Here is a 22,957-nt window from a genome sequence, read left to right as displayed (position 1 = left end):
ACACACATTCTCCACTCTTTCTCTTTTTTCTCGACCATCACAGCGTTGGATAACCACACCGGGTACTGTACTTCCACTATATGGCCTGCATGTAGCAAAGCCCTGATCTGCTCCCTGATGGCTGCGTCCTTCTCTGGCCCGAAGTGCCGTGTCTTTTGAATAACTGGTTTCTTTGTTGGGTCAACATTTAGGCGATGCTCCGCCAGTGTTCGATCAATTCTTTTTAAGTCACCTGTGGTGAAAGCAAACACATCAGCGTTGCGCCGCAAACATTCGATCATCTCATTCTCCAGAGCTGTACAAATTTCACAAATTCAAAAGGCGAATTTCATCTTTAACATTTGGGGATTTCAGAAAATCAATTTCGTCATTCAGAAAGCTAAATCTAGAAATTCAGAATATAAAAAATAGGTCAAAAATTGAACGGTGTTAATTTCTATAGTAAGAAATTGTCCAAGATTCACGCACTCTAAGTCAACTTTAATTTGGAAAAAAATGAAAAATGTGTTAAAAATTTAATAAGTTTAAAGTTCATGTATTTATAACTATATTTTAAAGTTAGTGTTAAATACCAAAAGTTAGTAAAGTTCATGTATTTATAACTAGGATTTAAAGTTCATGTTAAAAACCAAAAAATGAGTAAAGTTCATGTATTTACACACCAATTACCCAAAACAAAAATCGGTGCTAAAATTGAACACGGAGTAAAGTTACCCATATAAATTGAAACTTTTTAAGTTCATGCTAAATTTGAATTTCGATCAAAATTGGTGATATTACATATATTTAACCCTAAACGTAATAATCAATACATTTTTTTTTTATTTAAACAAGTTATCTACATAATAATTTTTAAACAATACATTGTAACTTGTCTAATACTTTTATGCGCCTAAATCACTAATTTGAAATCTCCTAAATAATAAACGTGCTAAATTGATACTTTAATTGGCGCATAATACATAATAATCAATACTTTTTTATTATTATTTAAACAAGTTAGGGTTAATAGCCAAAAAATACACCAACTATCACCGAATTTGCAAATTACACATGACCTTCAAAATTAGCCCCAGAATATATCACATTTTAATTTAGTTGCAATTTGCACACGCGTTGACCATCACCTTAAGCGTAGTTGATGTGGCAGCCTAAAATTGCAGACGTGACTAACCACCGAGCATATAAAATGAGGTCGTTTTGGACGCATTTTTTTAATAAAAATAAATAAAAAAAGGGAACAGCCTTGTTCTCTCTCAATCTCAATTCCAACTTCCGCTCTTTCTCTGTCTACACACATCCGCTGCCACGGTTGCCCAGTCGCAGTGGCCGCCGAAGAGGTTGTCGTCCTGTCTTCCGATGCCGCTCTTCCCTCTCTTTGTCTCTCTTCTCTCTTTTTTCCTTCATCCCTCCTCTCAATTATCTTATAATTTCAGAACTCAAGAAAACCGTGCCTTAGCTTCTCTTTCAAAATTTTGAGTTGTGGTGGTTGGCAACTTTGGGTAAATTAAATTTTGAATTGGGGTTTGTTGTTGCGTGGTGTGCATGGGTCGGCCATTGATAGGGGCGGCGTTGCCTTCGTCGCTTGGGGTAAAGAGGGGGAAATCCCCAGATCTGGCACCGGCGACGGTGAGGAGGGAGATGATGAGCTGGGGTTTGGTATTTGTTGTTGCGTGGTGTGTGTGGGTCGGAGAAGGTCAGAAGTGGTGGTGGCTCAGCCACTGATGGGGGTGGCGTCGCCTTCGTCGCCTGGGGTAAAAAGGGGGGAAATCCCCAGATCTGGCATCGGCTTCGGCGATGACGGAGAGGAGCTGGGGTTTGGTGACGGGGGCCTGGGGGTGGGGAGGCACTCGACACCGTGGCAGGCGTAGAGGGTGCACCAGGACTGGATGAGGCGGCGGAGGGTGACGTTGGGGGTGAGGTTGGCTTCAGAGAAGGGAGAGGGGCATGTGCGATTTTCCGGTGCCGGAGGAGGGGATTGCTCGGCCTCTAGAGGGGAGAGGGGTTCTTCAATTTTTTTTTTAATTTTTTTTGGGCAAAACAACGTCGTTTTGCCCATGTGGCTTGCCAGCATGTTAAAAAAGCCACAAGTAATGTCATGTAATGTTAAATACTGTCCACGTCATCGTCGGTCAAACTTAAGGGCTACTGAAACTTTCACCGTGTACAATTTACAACTAAATTAAAATGTGATGTATTGAAGGTCATGTGCAATTTACAAATTCGGTGATAATTGGTGTATTTTTTTGGCTTTTAACCCAACAAGTTATCTATACAATAAATTTTAAACAATAAATTGTAACCTAAAAATCAATAAATTGTTATCGTTACAATTCCTAAGAGAATAATCATTACAAAATTCATAAACATTGGACGTATTACGAAATTCATAAATAACCAGCAATAAATAAAGTATAACAAAAATTTGACACAGTTAAATATAAAAACCTGGTATTTTATCTCCTTCCTTTGATATTCCAAAGTGCACTTAACAAACAAAATTTGGATATCTCAGCAAATTTCCAATGTTTGGTATGTTTCACACAATTTTTGTTGTGTTTCCTTTCATCCTCCAATCCAATATATGGTGTAATAATTTTGGTTACCCGTGAATTTGTTGTATCTTATGGATGTTGACAATTCGTTCATAAGAATTCGAGTATAAATCCAAACACATTCATCTGAAATTGTAACAATGTACGCATAAATCCAAAATTATAAGAATTGTAAGAATTTACGCATAAATTAAAAATTGTAAGAATTTGTGCGCACAAATCAAACACATATTGTAAGAATGCGTATAATGACAAGAATTGTGAGAATGCGCATAAATCAATATATATATATATATATATATATATATATATATATAGGGAGAGGTTCAAGAAAGAACCATAAATAAAAAAGAACGGAGAACCATTTTCAGCCATTCGATTATCAAGATCTACGGTGAATGTATCATCTTGTTGGATGAATGCAGATCCTGGGTTCGAATCCTGAAGGGAGCAATTTTTTTTATTTTTTTGAGTGCATTAATTTTAACAGTGAATGCATTAAGTTTTATAGTGAATGCATTAGATTTGATGGTTCTCACATTCTCACAAATAATGTAGTTCTCTCTAGAACCACACCCTATATATATATATATATATATATATATATTAATGCGCATAATCAAATACAAATCAAATCAAATATATTATGCGCAATATATATAGGATATATTAAAAATGCAAAAGGATATAGGATGTAATAAATGAAAAAAAAAAAAAAAAAGGTATATTTGATACATGCATTCACCAAAGTGAGTAGTTTAGAAAATCTCCCTTAAATAAATAATATTAAGAAAATGAGTTATTAGCGTGTAAATACACGAACTTTGTTCACTTTATAAAATTTAACATAATTTTTATTTTTTGTCCACAAATACATGAACTTAGCGTTTTTTCTTATTTTTGAAACAGACAAGAAAAAACTCTAATTTACTGGCGATTACTCTATTCAAGTGCATATTCCGTAGTTCACGTCATGTATTTCGGCCTCCACATCGACAGTAAATAAAAAATTTCTTTATCGGTATTAAAAATCAGAAAAAATGCTAAATTCATGTATTTGTGAACTAAAAATAAAAATCATGTTAAATTTTAAAAAGTAAACAAAATTTATATATTTACGTGCTAAGAGCATCCATAGTGGGGTGACCTGATAGCTGACATGATAGAATGGGGACCACATTGGGTTAAGGAGGCCATAGTGGAGTGGCTTGATAGCTGACTTGATCTTTTTAGTTTTGATTTTGGTATTTTTCATTTAATTTTAATTGCACACATTTAAATAACACAATTTAATTAAAATTAAACTTCATTAATTTTAAAATTCCTAAAAATTACATTAAAAAGTTACCTAAAGACATAATTTAAAATTACTTAATTAAAACCTAAAAACATAATTAAAAATTACATAATTAAAACCTAAAGATCTCCTTGTTCTTTCAACCTAGCTACGATCTTCGCCACCCGAGCCTTGTGGATTTGGAGGGTTTCCAAATCCATGCCATCCGTCTTCATGAATAAGATATGATCGTCGTGGATCTCTCGCTTCAGCTCGTTCATCTTAGCGTACTCGCCGATGATTTTTTCCAGCTTGTCGTCCGATCTATCCAACCTCTCCTTGTATTGCGGTGGAGGCTCCGAGCTTTGCGACACCTTCCCCTTCCCCTTCGCCGCTCTCGCCACCGCTTTCGTCACCTTGTTTCCAATTGGCCGGGAAGACGTGATCTCATCGCCCTACGCCGAGGTGGTGAAGTCGCCTGTCTCCGACGTTTTCGTCCTCTTGGAGGAATGGACGTCGCCCTCAAGGTACATGGACTTGAACCTCCGAATGATTCGGAGCATCTTCCATGCATTCGAGTAGTTGAAGGGGCCAGAAATTGGGCTCCTAGCTTGGAAGATGACTTGGGCCTTCTGTTGGGCCACTTCGCGCAAACCTCCACCCAAACATTCTCCCACAACTTCACCTCCGCAGCCATTCGAGCGAAGTGTCCCTTTATTTGGCGGGGTTTGAAGGCGGCGCCGAGGAGGGCGTTCACCCGGTCTAGAATCCGGCCCCATTAGGCCTCTCCCTTTTGATCGACACCCCGAACGACATAGTTGGTCTCCTCTGCCCAAACACAGACAATAAGGTCCGTCTCCTCGAGGGTGTAGGAGCTAACGCCTTCTCCTTGAAGGCCATCATCTTCCGCCCCTCTCATTTCTTGAGCTTCGACGCACTGTGGGCGGCGGTGCCTCCTCTTCGCCGCTTTGACGAGGTTCCTCCTCCAAGTTGATATCCGCCAAATCGGGATGATAATCGCCTTCGCCAGAGAGATCAGGAACCCAATTTGGGTCGTACCAGTTTGGATTGTATGGATCTATTTTTTTTTCCAGAGAAATTGAGAGAGAAGATAGAAGAAGATGGAAGAAGATAGAAAAAGATGGATCAAGATTAGAAGAAGGAGAAGAGTATATAAAGGGAAAAGAAAAAGTTAAACGGACGAATGACCCTTTCTCAAAAAAAAAAATCTTTTTAAATTGCCAACCGTCTTTTTTTTTATTTTGATTTTTTTTAATAAAGGTGCGTGCACAGCACGCGCCTTCCCCAAACAACATTAGGTCAGCCCCGATAGATCGAGGCACCCTCGAGACGCCAGCTGCTGCAGTGGGGGATCCAATAGATGGGTGATTCGGGTGGCACCTATCGGGTCACCCACCGTGGCTGCTCTAATAACCCTAAAAAAATAAACACTCCACGCGACACGCTAAAATCTGACTTAAAGACATAAATTAGATGAAAATTTTGTTGCGGGGATTAAGAGTGGAGGCCCTTTCATTGAATGACCGCTTTCCAACACTGAAAATTATTGTACTAGTGTATCAGACCCACTCATAACTATCCATCACTAACATTTCTCAACTTATAATCTAACTATTCACTCCAAAAATTACTACTATATTAATCTCGATAGTTTACGAGATGGTCCCATCAATAATTTAGTTTGTTCGACCGAAAAGACTCGAGACTTTCAATCAAATTGATAGATTTATTTAATTCTTATATAATTATCTCTTTTTCACTAAATATGATCACTTGTTTTTAAACACAATTATTAAAATAATGATTAAAGAATAAAAGTATAAAGAATGGTGAAGTTCACAATTTTTTGTGAGATAAAGGAGTTTCATTTTTAAAATTAGCCATTTGTAATGGAATAATTCAAAATGGAAAATGACTTATATTAAATGGGATAAAGGGAGTAAGAGTTAACATTTTGGTTGATTACTTGTTTTCCTCAAAGGACGTTTACTTTGATGAAAGAAGATAAAAAAATATATTTTCACTTATTTTCCATCATTTTCACGTGTTTATTGTGATAAAATATCTTCAATAATAAATTAGATAAACTTGTCCTACATTTTCCAACGCGATTACTAGTAGCACTCTCTAATAGTAGTAATTTTATAGAATGAAATTTAAAAAGCAACCTACCAAAAAGATAAAAAATTAAAAGGCAGCAACTACAACCTCAAGATTAATTTGCAAACAATATTAAACCTAGCAATTCATGCACACCAGTATTTTATAACAAATACTCCCTCCGTCCCATAAAAAACATGCATAGTTTTCTTTTTTCGTCAATCCCATAAAAACATGCATATCCAGTTAATAGTAATAATTATCTCACTAAACATCACAATCAATGTGGGACTCTTTCTCCACTCACTCTACACTTTACAGAATTTCTTAAAACATGTGTCGTCCCATATTATGCATGTTTTTATGGGACGGAGGGAGTAAGTCATCACACAGCAATATAAAATGCCAACAGCTGTAGTATAAGATGATCTCACAATGTGAGTGTTGGAACATCCAATTTCAGTAACTCTCTTCCATACTACCTCTTTAATAATGAAAAATGCATTTTTTTTCTTTTTCAGTATCTCTATCAAGTAAACACAGTAAAAGATTAATGAAATAATAATAATAAAAATCTATCACTAACAAGATAAGACGATTTTGAGCTAAACTCAACAGATATCTGAGGTGTTAAAAGCTGTACCTTGGCCAAGCACAGCCTCCGCCTTAAGCTGTAGATGGTAAAATTGTCTCGTTGGAGCATCCATGACTTTCAAGGATCAAAACCAAAATTTCCCTAACTTGTATTTAGGGCAGTAAAATGAGCCAAGTTACTCAGATATCGACTCTATTGAAAAGGCTACTCTACTACTTACAATAGACTACTCTTGTCCCCACCACTAAGGAGACTGAAAAATGGATCTTTATTGTTCCTTTCTGTGACCTTCAAATCAAACCTCGATTGATCTGTAGTCGATGGAGGTGGTTGTTTAACAGTTATAAAAGCAACCTTCTTACTCGTTTCCTTTCTAACTGGTTTTGAAAGAACCAATGTGGTTGAAATAGCAGGCCGGCTAGCTTCTATGTGTGTGCCTCTGGCTTCAGAGGTTCTCATAAAGCATGAATCATCTCCAGCTAACTTATTTCTGTTTGTTTCGGAGAATGTTCTAGCCGATGAATTGGTGAAACCATCTTCTAAGGAAACTATATTTGCAGTTGAAGATGGAACTATATCTGAGGCTTCCGGAACATTTTTATCATCTTTCTTCAATCCAGCATAACTGCAGTTCTCTTCAACATCGTTTGTGTCTGTTGCCGGATGTACAGAAGTTGCAGCCCCAGTTTCATCAACTATATGAAGAAAAAGGTTTTAGGAAAAAGCTAATCATTCAAAATGAATGGCTCCAAGCAGGATGAGAATTGAGAAGAAATGCAATTAAATAACATGAACGGTAAATGGAATTTTAAATCCAACAACCTTATAAGCTCAATTCCACTGAATCTTGAGTAGTTTTTTTTTTTTTTTTTTTGAGGGTGATCTTGAGTAGTTATTAAATTATTACAATGACATCTTCATTGGGTGAAAAAAACAAAAATAACAGAAGACTATATATTACCTCCTAGTAAAACCTCAATGTTCTCATATAGTATTTGTGGAGTGCTCAGTGAGAAGTCTCCTGGGTCATCCTTCTCTTGACTAGTGGTCTCACTTTTGTGGGTCGTCTCAACTAAGACAAACTTATCCTTCTGCCAAATGCATTCTAGTAATATTCTCACTTCCTCTTTTCTTGGAAAATATTCTCTAAAGACCTAAATATGAAGTAAATAAAAGGGAGTTCCATAAGCAAACTGCAAATAAGTATAGGCAAAAAGATGAAAAAGAAAATACGAAAATAACCAAAATAGAAGCTGCAGGTAACTTATATATTGCTTCAAACACAAACAAGAATGCACTGACCTCGAATCCTTCTTGATTTAATTTAATACTTTGTTCCTTTTGTGAAAGAGAAGAAACGGTGTTGTATAGAACAACAGCATCAAAAAGCATCTGCAAATAAGGAAATTTTAAATAAATGAAAAACACATCAATTACTTACTTAGACTTGGGCTATAGTTTATGTTACAGAACCCACTCTTTATGAAGTTAGGGCAATCTAAGGAATAGCTTTATGATAATAAATATGCCACAGTTCCAGATTATTGGCAACTGAAAACATCCAAATAGCTGAACAATACCCTTGACAGATTCAAACCTCACCCATTGAACACCTCAACCAACACACATTCTCATCCAAAGGAGAAAAGGGACAGTTTCAAAAAAGTCCAAGAAGAAAGAGAGGTCATGTGCACAAACGAATCTCTGATAGATGATGACATAAAATTAGTTACTGTAGCAACTTCAGCATGAGCTGTTTACAGAAAATGTTGCCTTACTTGTTGAACCAGTACTCGAATACGTGCAAGCACAGCCAATACCGCCAGTGAAAACTTCATGAAAAATGACCGTGCAAGAAGCATGGATATCTCCCTTTGCATAGTTAAGATATTCACAACAACAAATTCGTGAGGATAAAATTGGATATCCAAAATAACAGGCGGTTCCCAAGTCCACTTTGTGCCAAAAGACATTAACAACAAATGGGAAACAAGAATCATAGGTCACTTAATTTGTGTAGATTTGGTCATAGGGATAAACTAGGGAAAGTTGAAATAAATGAAAAATAAAGGCCAGACATCACGAACTGAATCACAATTTAATGGCAAGCGACAACACGGAAGAATTAGACAAGACTGAAATAAATACAGGAGGATAACAACCAAGAACTGGTTATGACACAAATTGAGAAGACTATAAACTTGGCGTAATAATTTTTGCAGGACAAATGTAGAAGTTCTGCTAATAATATGTGGGTCAGAAGTGCAAAAGTAGATGTTATAAAACTCTCATCAAATTTATATAATATAATTAACATTGAACAGTACTGATATTTTTTTTAAATGACATAATATTCCATACAAGAAGACTTGACTATATTTTATGTGATTTACAAATATGGACAATCATTATCCTACACACACACAAACAGATGCATACACACACAAACACAATCAACAGTTAAGAACTATAAGGATACATAGCTGCCTTCAGCAAAGGCTCAACAATCTGCAAAAGCATGACAAAGAAGCCAGAAATGAGAAATACTGGCTTCAACATGTAATGTTAAAGTCGAGAATAAAGGAAACCACCTGTGACAATAGACGGGTAACTCCCAAAAGCCTTTCCAGAAAATTATATTTTCCACTGTTAGTTTTTCTCCTCTTCAAACTACATACGATAGGCAATAACATTACAATAATAAAAAAAATTGATAGAACTACATACAAAAGAAATCATGCTAGAACTCCCCCACTTACATATTTGACTTAAGCTACCAATTATAATAAAAAGACCTGACCCTAAACCAACAAGATAGAGCCACCGGCCACTTTTATTTGAATCTTAGAGCGTAAAATAAATTTAGTAAGTATGACATCAGCAGAAGGCCACTTCCTGGCCTACCTAAGATGAAATTTATGAGTCTGAGACTCTGAATACCAAGCAATACATGGATCTAGGATAAGTGACAGATGATAATAACAAGAAACGCCAGATAGATCACTTATAAACTAATCCATTCACATCTTTGTGCGGGAATATTCATATTAACCGGAAATTTGCATATGCCAATCAAGCATGTATAGTCTTCAGTACTAACTCAAAATGGTTCAATATTAGCTTGAATTTGTTCTACCACAAAAGTCTAGCTTCAAATTTCATAGTAAGAGGGGTCACATCCATTGACAGACGAGTATTTGTAAGGAATTTGATGATACTCAGTTGAGATAGATTGATTAAAGAGAAGAAGGTAGAACAAAAGAAGAGATGAGGAGTAATACCCTTCTAAAAGCTGAACCTTTTGTTTTGGCCTATCGCCATTTATCACCAGAAAAGACGACTCCAAAACCTCTTCCAGGTCACCTAATTTCAGAAGCTGCAAATCCCTTCTAACCTATCACGCAACCAACAAACATATCAGAACTTGTAACAATATCATAACATATAGCTATATTCCTGATGGAGAAATTAAACATTACCAAGACTACAGACCTTGAGAATGTATTGAAAATAAGAGCATCTTCGATGTTGATTCTTGTGTTTATACACAAGCCTCTCTAGAATTCCACATTCCGTGTGAAGCTGACTGGTGAAAGACTTCAATCTCTGTTCAACTGTTTTGATGTCTGAACCCATCTGTATTCAGTTGTAGCAATGAATCAACATTCTAATCCATCCATGAAGTTTATGCACTTCTTTCACATTAACAATTACCTTAACTGCTAGAAGGTGTGCGCGTCAAAAGAATGGTTAGTACTGGGCCATTGGCTATTAGGCTAATAGTATTAGGTTTTCTTATGATCGTCACATTCCCCGTTTAATATTTTATGAAAGACTAAAGCTGACAACCTCTCTACACGTACTTGATAATGTTTGAGATATTTTCCCCTTTGGCTGACAATTAGTACTCCGCAACCTCAACCAAGCATTGTATTAATCTTAAATGTCAAATAGTTGGTTTCTATCTAAGATTATTAATGTCAAATATAACAAAGATCAAATCATGAAAAGGTTGACAATATTACCAAGCTCATACATAAAATCTACACATAGAGGAGTAAAATCGGTACAGGTCGGGTGCATTACCCCGACCAAGCTACTCGGGTACTCGTCGGGCACTGCATAAACAAAATACCCGATTTCTTAATTTTTAGCTGTGAGTAAATCCGTTTCGTGGATGAGGAATCTTTGGGAGATGAAAAGATTATATGTATTCGTTTGTGCAGATTGCTGCTGCTTCTCTAGTGGGGAACCTCAAATTAAATTGGAGAGAGACTGGTGTAGATTCTTTGATAGAGTCCACAATACGTGAGGGAGAGAGAGAGAGCACCCCAATCAATTTCGTATTGGTGGGCCAAGTCTCAGCTCAGACATTAAAACTTGAAGGAAAAAAAGAAAAGAAAAAGTTTTAGGGGTAGGGCTTACCTGCTAGTGACGGAGGCAACTGATACTTCTGAGGCACGGAGGACGGAGGAGGCGGCGTGGGGCGAGGGCGGCGGCGTCGCCCACTGCTGCTTGGCAGGGCGAGGGACGAGGCCACGGGCGATAGGAGACGGCTGCAGCTGGGGCGACCGGCGGGGACGGTAGAGAAAGGCCGGAGACGAGAGACAGTGAGAAACAAGACCGATTTCTAACTCCACATCTACTCTGTTAAAAAATCAAACTCCAACACAATCAAAAGTGACATGACTTGTCAAAAATTCGCATAGTCTAGGATAAATAAAGCATTTATAAATCAAATAATAATTATAAACAAAAAAAAATGAATTTAAACAAAATCTTTTATCACTAGTCATTCTCGACTTCCATGGCTACCTCGACTCCACAATAACAAAATTGAAAGAAAATAAAAAGGGGTGAGCATATCAAATATACTCAATGAGGAACAAAACAATTATTCATATACGTTAATTATATAATCAAATCATGTTATCATGACATGTAATACTTGCAAAACATGAGCCAATAGGGTAGAGACCTACTTAAGCCCCTTGACGAAAACTTAATCATAGCTTGAGTTGATGGGGTAGAGACTTGAGCCCCATGACAAATCATAAACTTATAACATGAATTGATAGGATAGAAGTTTGAGTCCCATGATTAAATCATAGACATAAAAATGATACATGTATACACGTAATCAAATATGAAATAAAAATATACATAATAATACGAATAAGCATAAATTTTCCACCGTAGCATTGCTTTGAAATACCTTGATGAACCCTAAAAGCGAAAAGAAAAAGACAGAAAAATAAATAAACTGAAATTTGGTGTCTCTATAAAAAAAATTATCATAAACTTGAAAACTAAATCATTGAATTAATTCAATTATAAATTTATAGGATAAAGACCATTTAAAAGTTAACCGTATTTTTATAAATCACTTTTGCCTTTTCTATATATGAATTCAATTTGAGTAAATCACTTGATTACCAAAACAATTTTTCAGTTTTCAATACAAAAATTATTCGTTTTACTTAAAACCCCAAATTTGAACTTTAAATATTTAATTAATAAGTACAATCCAAAATATGATTAAAAAATCAACAAAAATATCCTCATGTAAATTAAAATCTTATTTAAACTTCTATATATAATTATTACTATTGTTATGCTTCTATTGAAGGATATAGCCCACAGCAAATCGTTTCTCGGATATCATAATTAATCATACAATGATTAATTCCTAACATGCTCCTATGAATTGGAGTTAAAATCACTTACTTGTGAATTGGATGCAGAGGCTGTTGACAACTGAATCGAATGACTCCAGTTCTGACATTCTGAACTGTATCCCGCTCAATTTCCAACGTTGGATGGACAACGAACTATGAGAACTCCCACAAAGAATTCGACCCCTACTGCTCTCTCTAAAACCCTAATTTTTGTGTGTATTATTCCGAGAGCAGATAGCTGTATTTATAGACAAAACACAGTCCTAGGGCCCCAATAACTGTAATAGGCGTCCCTCACTCCTTAATGGGCTCAGGAGACTTTGGGCCAGTCCAGGGATCAAATACAAGGAATAAAGATGGGCCTCTAATGAATTAATTCTTATGATCAGCCCAGATCATAATTAATTCATAAATATTAATTCATTCCACTAGAGAATCAATACTGACTTACCCCTTTATTACCGATGATGAGTCGGGGCTTGTATTTAGACTTATTAAATCTCCGTATTTAAAATACCCGACATCCATTAATTAATTGAAGCTCTGACAGCTTAATTAATTAATCTCTTTGTAATCCTTAAGCAGTACCACTCAAACCTTATTATTGCACCTGAACTTAATCAATCTGCAGGGTTTAACGCAATAAATCTTATTGAGCTCCTTAAAGGGATGTCACTATCCTATATCGGATACGGGTACTAATACAGATAACCAAATATCATATATTGACCGTTATCACCAAAGATACAGAGTACTCAAGTTAATATATAACTCTCACCCATGGTAAATCAAAGTGATACACGAATCAACATATATATCTGAAATCTTATTAGCATTAAGATTTTATTAAGTCACCGAGATCTTGATTCTTCACTTATGTCAGATAGAAGAATACATCTCACTGTGATCCTATCAATACGTTATGACGTACCAGTATAGACAAATAGTCAAGACAAACTATTTTCATCTATACTGCAGCCTAGACCAACGACTCGTCCTAGAGTCATCTCGGTTGTGATCTATTTATATCTCTTAAGTTTATTCCAATTATATGACCTTCTGTGATCTGTTAATCACCATATAATCTACTTATATAGAGATAAAGGACATACATATGCAATCATGAACACAATCAGATAGGAGATAAAACAGTGAATACATGAATCATTGTATTCAAGCATAAAACATTCTTGCTTTCAGTATACAAATCCAACAATCTCCCACTTATACTAAAGCAAACTTTTAGTAAACAATGCGTCTAAATATTAGCTATTACAACACAATCACTTCTCTCACTTATACTTAAAGTTTCTCTAAGTGGGTGGCATCAACCGCAATCCCATCCCTTGAGCATGCTTCTCGTAGGCCTTCTGCGGTAAACTCTTTGTGAAAGGATCAACTAAGTTCTCCAAAGTATTGATCTTCTCAACCAGCACATCTCCTCTGTGTACGATTTCTCGTATGATGTGGTACTTTCTCTCTATGTGTTTGGTCGCCTTGTGGGTCCTGGGTTCCTTAGAATTTGCCACTGCACCCGAGTTATCACAATAAATTATGACACTCTTAGGCAAATTAGGTACCACTCCTAGATCCAAGAGGTAGTTCCGAAACCATACAGCCTCTTTAGCAGCTTCAGAAGCAGCTACATATTCGGCTTCCATGGTGGAGTCTGCAATGCACTGCTGTTTTGCACTCCGCCATGATACGGCTCCACCTCCCAAGGTAAACACATAACCAGAGGTAGATCTCTTCTCATCCCGGTCAGCCTGGAAATCCGAATCGGTATAACCCAAAGGAGTTAGACTGTCTAACCGGTAAACTAGCCTATAGTCTCGAGTCCTTTTCAGGTACTTAAGAATATGCTTTACCACAGTCCAGTGTCCTGGTCCAGGGTTTGACTGATATCTCGCAACCATGCCAACGACATAGCAAATATCAGGTCTCGTGCAAAGCATCGCATACATGAGGCTACCTACAGCGGAAGCATATGGTATTTTCCTCATTTCCTCAACCTCACTAGGCGTCTTAGGACACATGTCCTTAGACAGAGGAATGCGATGTCTGAAAGGTAGCAATCCTTTCTTGGTAGTTTGCATGCTAAAACGAGCAATCACAGTATCAATGTAGGACGCTTGAGATAAGCTTAACATCCTTTTCTGGCGATCACGAACAACCTTGATCCCCAGGATGTACGCTGCATCTCCTAAGTCCTTTATCTGAAACTGTTCGGATAACCACATCTTTATGTCCGATAACAGCGCCACATTGTTGCCAATGAGGAGGATATCATCTACATAAAGTACAAGGAAAACCACGTCACCATTGGCATTTAAGCGGTACACTCAACTTTCGTTCTCCCAACGAGTAAATCCATAGGATTTAATGACCTCGTCAAAACGTTTGTTCCATGACCTCGAAGCTTGCTTAAGTCCATAAATGAACTTCTTTAGCTTCCACACAAGATGCTCTACACCCTTCTTCACAAACCCTTCGAGTTGCTGCATATAGATGTCCCTTCCTTCTTCAAGGAAATAGTTTAAGAAAGCGGTCTTGACATTCATTTGCCAAACCTCAATGTTCATGTGGGCTGCTATGGCAAGGAGTATTCGGATGGACTTAAGCATGGCAACCGGCAAAAAGGTCTCATCATAATCTATGACTTGTTCCTGGGTATAACCTTTCGCCACCAGTCTAGCTTTAAAAGCTGCGACTTCGCCATCCGAATCTCTCTTTGTCTTGTATACCCACCTACTACCTGTGGCCAAAAAGTCATCTAGTAATTCAGTTTTCTCGTATACCTCCATAGCAGTCATGGATTCTATTTCAGAAACCATGGCGTCGTACCAAGAATCTGCATCTAAATCTTCCATGCTTGTCTACGAGGATAAATCGATCGGGTTAGACGATAACATAAATCGACGATAACCCTCCCACTACGACGAAGCGGCGTTGGTACAGCTGTGACAATGGTTTGTGCAGTGTCATGTGGTGCATTCACTTACACACTTGGCTGGGGTGATGGTATTGCATGTCCATTGCCTTCGATTTCTTGAAGGACAATCTCGGACTTAGACTTGTGTTTATCTATATAATCCTGTTCCAAGAATCGTGCGTTGGTGCTAACAACCACTTTTTGATCCTTAAGATTATATAAATAACCACCTTTCGTTTCCCTAGGATATCCTACAAACAGCATTACTTCACATCTAGGCTCAAATTTCTTTGTCTTCTTATCAAGCACGTATGCAGGACAACCCCATACATTTATATGATGCAAGCTGGGTTTTTGCCCTGACCATAATTCGGTAGGAGTTTTAGGCACAGATTTGGACGGCACTAGATTCATTAAGTAAGCCGTTGTTTCCAAGGCAAATCCCCAAAACGAAATAGGCAACGATGCATAACTCATCATTGATCGTACCATTTCCAAAAGAGATCTGTTTATTCTCTCCGCTACACCATTCTATTGGGGAGTACCCGGTGCAGTCAATTGGGACGTAATCCCAGAATCTGATAAGTATTGCTTGAATTCGTTTCCGAGGTATTCGCCACCGCGATCAGACCGCAATGACTTGATAGATTTACCAAATCTCTTCTCCACTTCCGTCTTGAATTCTTTGAATTTTTCAAAGCATTCAGACTTGTGGTGAAAAGTAAGTAAATATATCCATATCTTGAGTAATCATCAATGAAAGTGACGAAGTACTCATACCCTCCACGAGCTTTTGTGGACATCAGCCCACACAAGTCAGAGTGAATCAATTCTAACACATGCAAGGCCCTATTCTCCTTTGCCTTAAAAGGCCTTGTCGTCATCTTTCCTTCTATACAGGATTCGCAGGTTCTAAATGGAATAGCTTGAAAATCTTTAAAAATTCCATTCGACACGAGCCTTTGGAACCTGTTTAGATTGATGTGACCTAACCTTAGGTGCCAAGCATGTGTATATTGTTCATGAGAAAAACATTTCCTCTTATTTGGATTTGGACAAATTTGTGATGATGGCAGTGGATCTTGGACCCAGTCCAGATCCGAACGGATCTGGATCTCAATTTTTTGGACCCGACGGATCTAGATCTGGATCTGGATCTTAGTTTTGAAAACGGAATCGGATCTGGATCTTGAAATTTTATATTCGAATCCGGCCCAGATCCGACCCGTGGATCCGTTTTATTTTATATATATATATTTTATATTTTATATTTAGTTTACTAATAATATTAACTAAATTAAAAATAATAAATAAATTATATTCAAAAGAATAAAAACTAAAAGTAATTAGATAAAAGTATTTTGTGTTATATTTTTCATGATGGAAATTAGATGTTGTCGATTTTGTGAAATTTTTTTAATTTAATTTAAAAATAGCAGATTCATGGATCTGGACCCGTGGACTCGCGGATCTGGATCCAAAATTTTCAGATCCACAGATCTGGATCTGGATCTAGTATATGAAAACGGATCTGGATCTGGTATTGGCCAGACTCGATCCAGATCCGGCCCGTTGCCATCCTTAGTGATGTAGATGCAACATGGATAGAACTATAATTTGGACATGTAATAGTATAGAGAGAGTTGTTCAAAATTCTAGAACAAATAATCATGTTATTTTTCATGATAGAAACACCTCTATCAAAAGTAACAGAATATCCATCCAAAAGTAATTTTGAAACAGAAATGATGTTCCGCCGAAACTCCGGCACATATAAAATATCTCTCAAAATTAAAATGTCATCACCAAAACATAAAGATAAATCTCCAACTGCAACAGCTGCAACTTTCGATGCATTGCCCATGGAGATGGTGATCTCATCACTTGTCAATTCCCTTGTCGGCTTGAAGCCCTGCAAGGTGTAACAAACATGGTCAGTTGCCCCCGTATCCACTACCCAAGAATGAGTAGAAAACGAAGCTAAACATGTCTCAGTTACTAAAACTTATGACGTACCTTGTCCATTTGCCTTTAGCACCGGACAATCTTTCTTCCAGTGCCCAGTCTTGCCGTACTTGAAGCACTTTTTCTTCTCCGTTGGCTTCTTCACGCCGCTGGTAGGGCCGCCCGCTCCGCTACTCCCACTAGCTTGCTTGCCTCCCTTGCCCTTCGGACCTTTCCACTTCTTTTTCCTGCCTTTCGACGAGGAAGCAAGTTCCTTGGTAGCGACAAGCACCCCTTTCCCTTTGCCCATGACTCCCTCTTCCATAACTAGAGCATTCAACAACTCATTAAGAGAATAGTTAACCTTGCTCATAATGGTATTGAGACGGAAGTTCTCAAAAGACTTGGAGAGAGTGTTTAGGATGATATCGACTTTGACTTCCCCTTCGATACCTCCTCCGAGCAACTCAAGTCTATCAAAAAGATTTGTCATATGCATGACATGCTCGTGTACAGAACTGCCCTCGCTCATCTTACATGCTAATATTTCTCTCATTATGTTAAAGCGAGCAGATCTCACGGACTCCCCAAACACCTCAGTAAGGTTCAACATGATGTCAGTCGCGTAATTCATGACCTGATGCTGGAGTTGCAAGGTTTGTGACATAGTCGTCATCATATAGTACTTGGCCATATTATTCGACTTGTGCCACCTTTTATGCGCCTCTCGTTCCTCATCAGTCGACTCATCAGTAAGGGTCGTGGGACGTGGAGTAGTGAGCACAAAATTGTGCTCCTCAGCGACAAGAATATACATAAGATGGCGTTTCCACTCAACATAATTCGGATCGGTGAGAGGATCGTTTACAAGAATAGAGATGATAGGAGACATAGACATATCTGAAAGTAAACAATTTAAACATGTAAGAACATGAAGCACATAATTCGTAACAATAATATTGTAACCTTTTGATAAAAACAATATTAATGAAACCTCCAACCGCCCAAGGAATCTAACGAGTAAGCCACGATCGTGTGGACGTTTACACATGAACCCCTCAACCAGACTATTCACCTAGTCATTTAATTTCCATCCATGTCAACTTAACCTTTTGACAAAAGAAATTAATGGTTGGACCTTAACTAGACCATATCATATTCAAGAAGGGACTCCGATGGGGAGTTGTACATTGTACTTGAAACGATATCTAAGCAGCGACCACAATTTAACCTTGACAATTAAATTCTCGAAATTGACATACTCACTAGGACCATGCTGCTTTCAATTTAATCTCTAGGTTATCTTATTTAAATCCATCCTCTAAAGTACTTATGAAAAGCATACGAGCAAGCCACGATCGTGTGGATGTTTACCGCATAACTCCCACTACTTAAATGGATTTAAATATTTTTAATAGAAATCTCAACTTGACAAACTCGAGAAATCAAACATGAAGTAAGCCACGATCGTGTGGACGTTTACGCACATTCTCAATCACTTTGTCTTGAGACCGCTTATGGAGGTCTAAAATAATTTTTAAGCACTATAAAAATTATTGCAAAAATAGCTTAGTCTTTTTCTTTCAAAAGGTTTGATCATGCTCAACACATAATCCTAAACATGCTCTTCTAGAACGCAGCACGTAAGAACATGCTCGCAGAATTCTAAAACATGCTTAAGAAAATGATAAACCTAGCATGCTTGTCTAAGCGCAGTTAATAAACACATATTAACAAGCAAGGACAAAAACAACATGCAAAGAGCATAAAGGATTAACCCCACGACATGTTCTCCGTTCTTTGTCTGGTCCACTCCAAAGTCTATTCTCCGTTCTTTGTCTGATCGTCGTCGTCACCGTCTCGTTTTCCGCAATTACAGATTACAACTGAAAAATAAAAATAATTGAAATTCTAATCTGACCATGGATTTTCTCATGGTGGAAAAACGATTACAACGTCAAAACGACGTATCCCACGAATCAACAGACCACGAAGAACAGCAGCAGATAAAAACAACGCATATTATTAATCGTACGTGAATTAATTGACAGAGCCAAGAAAATCAATCAAGGCTTTGATACCAATTGAAGGATATAGCCCACAGCAGATCGTTTCTCGGATATCATAATTCACCGTACAACGATTAATTCCTAACATGCTCCTATGAATTTAAGTGCTGCACATTGGAGTTAGAATCACTTACTTGTGAATTGGATGCAGAGGCTGTTGACAGCTGAATCGAATGACTCCAGTTCTGACCTTCTGAACTGTATCCTGCTCAACTCCCAATGGTCGATGGACAACGAACTATGAGAGAATTCGACCACCTAGAAATCGGCGGCCCCTACTGCTCTCTCTAAAACCCTAATTTTTGTGTGTATTATTCTGAGAGCATATAGCTGTATTTATAGACAAAACACAGTCCTAGGGCCCCAATAACTGTAATAGGCGTCCCTTACTCCTTAATGGGCTCAGGAGACTTTGGACCAGTCCAGGGATCAAATACAAGGAATAAAGATGGGCCTCTAATGAATTAATTCTTATGATCAGCCAGATCATAATTAATTCATAAGTATTAATTCATTCCACTAGAGAATCAATACTGACTTACCCATTTATTACCGATGATGAGTCGGGGCTTGTATTTAGACTTATTAAATCTCCGTATTTAAAATATCCGACATCCATTAATTAATTGAAGCTCTGACAGCTTAATTAATTAATCTCTTTGTAATCCTTAAGCAGTACCACTCAAACCTTATTATTGCGCCTGAACTTAATCAACCTGCAGGGTTTAACACGATAAATTTTATTGAGCTCCTTAAGGGGATGTCATTATCCTATACCGGATACAGGTACTAATATAGATAACCAAATATCATATATTGACCGTTATCACCAAAGATACAGAATACTCAAGTTAATATATAACTCTCACCCATAGTATTAAGATTTTATTAAGTCACCGAGATCTTGATTCTTCACTTATGTCAGATAGAAGAATACATCTCAGTGTGATCATATCAATACGTTATGACGTACCAGTATAGACAAATAGTCAAGACAAACTATTTTCATCTATACTGCAGCATAGACCAACGACTCGTCCTAGAGTCATCTCGGCTGTGATCTATTTATATCTCTTAAGTTTATTCCAATTATATGACCTTCTGTCTTGATTCTTCACTTATGTCAGATAGAAGAATACATCTCACTGTGATCATATCAATACGTTATGATGTACCAGTGTAGATAAATAGTCAAGACAAACTATTTCCATCTATACTGCAGCATAGACCAACGACTCGTCCTAGAGTCATCTCGGCTGTGATCTATTTATATCTCTTAAGTTTATTCCAATTATATGACCTTCTGTGATCTATTAATCACCATATAATCTACTTATATAGAGATAAAGGACATACATATGCAATCATGAACACAATCAGATAGGAGATAAAACAGTGAATACAAGAATTATTTTATACAAGCGTAAAACGTTCTTGCTTTCAGTATACAAATCCAACATCTATAATAATTCTGAAAATATTGGGGTGTCACAAATAACATCAAACACGACATAGAGATATCACACATAATCTACAAAATTATAGTACTCCATCCGTCCATAATATTGTTTCCACTTTCTAGACAACACGAATTTTAAGAAAGTGATGAAAATTAATTGATAGTAATGATATTGTTGTGAGTGGAGTTTAAATCTCACTATTGTTGTGAGTGGAAATTTGTGGACTCTACTGCTATAAATGGATGTGGAAACAATATTGTGAGCTGACTAACATGGCAAAAGTGGAAACGATATCGTGGACGGAAGAAGTAGTATTTTTATTTGTTACGAACTAATCTATATATTGCACACACACATTATGCTAGTGATGTAGTATTAATTGAAAACACAATGTATATAATATATAAAAAATGAGTTTTTTCCCTCCTTTTATCTCTCTCTCTCTCTCTCTCTCTCTTTTATCAATTTTTTCACTATTTTTCTCTCATTTTTATTTATTTTTTCTTCCAAATATCATCAAATTTGGTGCATGAAAAAATATTCAATATATATCTTAAATTTAAGTTCTTGACGAGATCTTTAATATGGTATAAAAATCATCAAAAATAAATTTAAAATGATTAAATGATAGATGATAGATTTAAAATAAACCTTACGACGAGATCTTTAATATGGTATAAAAATAATCAAAAATAAATTTAAAATGAATAAATGATATATTTAAATTTAAGTTCTTGACGAGATCTTTAATATGGTATATATACATATCAAGTTAAACCTTATGACGAGAGCTTTATTTTGATACTATATTATATGTAAATGATAGATTTAAAATATAAAAGCTATACAAGTTAGAGGTTTCAAAATAAAATATTTTTCTCTCCTCTCTATTATTATTATTATTGTTGTTGTTGTTGTTGTTGTTGTTGTTGTTGTTGTTGTTGCTGTTATTATTATTATTATTATTATTATTATTATTATTATTATTATTATTTAATTGCATATATTCTTTCCTATTTACGCTTTTCATTGATTGATATTTTTTGTTCTTTTTTTTTATTGAATGGTATAGTATCACAAAATTCATTAATTTTTTTTTAATTGTAAATCAATATTATCTTTTCATTCATTCCTGCACTACAATATATATGTCTTTTTGAAATATAAATAATTTCTCTAAAGTAAACGTGATGAGATATGTATTTACAATATTATTATAAAAAATACAACATCATTTGATCCATTTCATTTTGAATATCATATTAATTTTTCATAAGACTTCACCAATTCAAAAATCTATATAAAATGATAATTTTTGTGCAACCACAATAGTTTTGCAATAGAATTCGTCAATTGAAAATCTAAATAAAATGATACACATTGGTGATTTTGCATTATATTAGATGCTCAATAAAATGATATATAGAATTTGTACAATTCATTTAAAACGATAGTCGGATTTAAGTTAGCCGATATAATTATTACATAGAATTAAGACGAAAAAAACTAATTAGCGAGTATATATATTATTTATTAGTATGAATTTTCACTACGTAATTTTCTGTCATAAGCAAATTCTTCATGTGGTTAAAGTGGATTTTCTGGAGCTGGATGCGAGTTTCAAACGCCTTGGGCACATGAAGAATGATTGGACGGACTATACAATTTTACGCGATATTGGTGTAAAAGGTCGCATCGCTCCTCCGCCTGATTTGATCTCTGTCAGTTGGTGGCCTCCTACGGCACCTTGGATGAAGGTTAATACTGATGGGTCAGCTTTAGGGGCGTCGGGCGCTCTCGGAGCGGGGGGTGTTTTTCGAGACCACTGGGGTTGGGTGAGAGGCTGTTTTCACTATAAACTTGGGGTTAGATATGCTTTTGAGGCGGAGCTCTTTGCGGTGATTTCTGCTATTACTAAAGGTTGGACTAATCTTTGGATTGAATCCGACTCTACTTATGTGGTTGGGCTTCTTCACGAAAGATCTAAAACTGTGCCTTGGAGGTTCTTTGCTTTATGGAAAGAGTGTTGGGTTTGCTCTCAATGTTTAGATTGCATGCATGTCACTCATATTTATCGAGAATGTAATAAAGTTGCTGATATTATGGCTAATACGGCGCGCACGGTGGGGTGGTGGCCCCATGAAATTGATGAGATTAAATATGCGGCTCGTTTGGATATGTCAACTCATTCTCATATTCGCATGGTTACTTAGAAGCCAAGTTAGGGCTTTGGTTTTCACTTTAGTTTTCTGCCTCACTATTTTGGCGAGCGTTCTTCGACTGGGTGGCTCAACGCGGCGTTGGGCGGGGTTGGATAGTTTACTCAG

The 22,957-nt window shown here is 36.7% G+C and overlaps 1 protein-coding gene across 3 annotated transcripts; it reads right to left on the bottom strand.

The window, feature by feature from the left end:
- Positions 1 to 6,409: 6,409 nt before the first annotated feature.
- LOC131011607 (uncharacterized) lies at positions 6,410 to 11,697 on the bottom strand. Of its 3 annotated transcripts, none has more exons than XM_057939378.1 (9): positions 10,973 to 11,697; positions 10,040 to 10,183; positions 9,829 to 9,941; positions 9,139 to 9,217; positions 9,027 to 9,055; positions 8,326 to 8,419; positions 7,850 to 7,939; positions 7,509 to 7,701; positions 6,410 to 7,242 (listed from the first exon to the last, which is right to left on the bottom strand). In XM_057939378.1, the coding sequence occupies exons 2-9, from the start codon at positions 10,181 to 10,183 to the stop codon at positions 6,764 to 6,766; spliced, it is 1,221 nt and encodes a 406-aa protein (XP_057795361.1). In that variant the 5' UTR covers positions 10,973 to 11,697; the 3' UTR covers positions 6,410 to 6,763. The 3 variants fall into 3 exon arrangements, with proteins under 3 accessions (XP_057795361.1, XP_057795362.1, XP_057795360.1); XM_057939379.1 differs by lacking the exon at positions 10,973 to 11,697 and adding an exon at positions 10,634 to 10,910; XM_057939377.1 differs by lacking the exon at positions 10,973 to 11,697 and adding an exon at positions 10,573 to 10,890.
- Positions 11,698 to 22,957: the final 11,260 nt, after the last annotated feature.

This window comes from Salvia miltiorrhiza, chromosome 2 (assembly GCF_028751815.1).
Source record: "Salvia miltiorrhiza cultivar Shanhuang (shh) chromosome 2, IMPLAD_Smil_shh, whole genome shotgun sequence".
In the NCBI taxonomy this organism is placed as follows: Eukaryota; Viridiplantae; Streptophyta; class Magnoliopsida; order Lamiales; family Lamiaceae; genus Salvia; species Salvia miltiorrhiza.
This window is presented reverse-complemented; position numbering and strand designations above follow the sequence as displayed.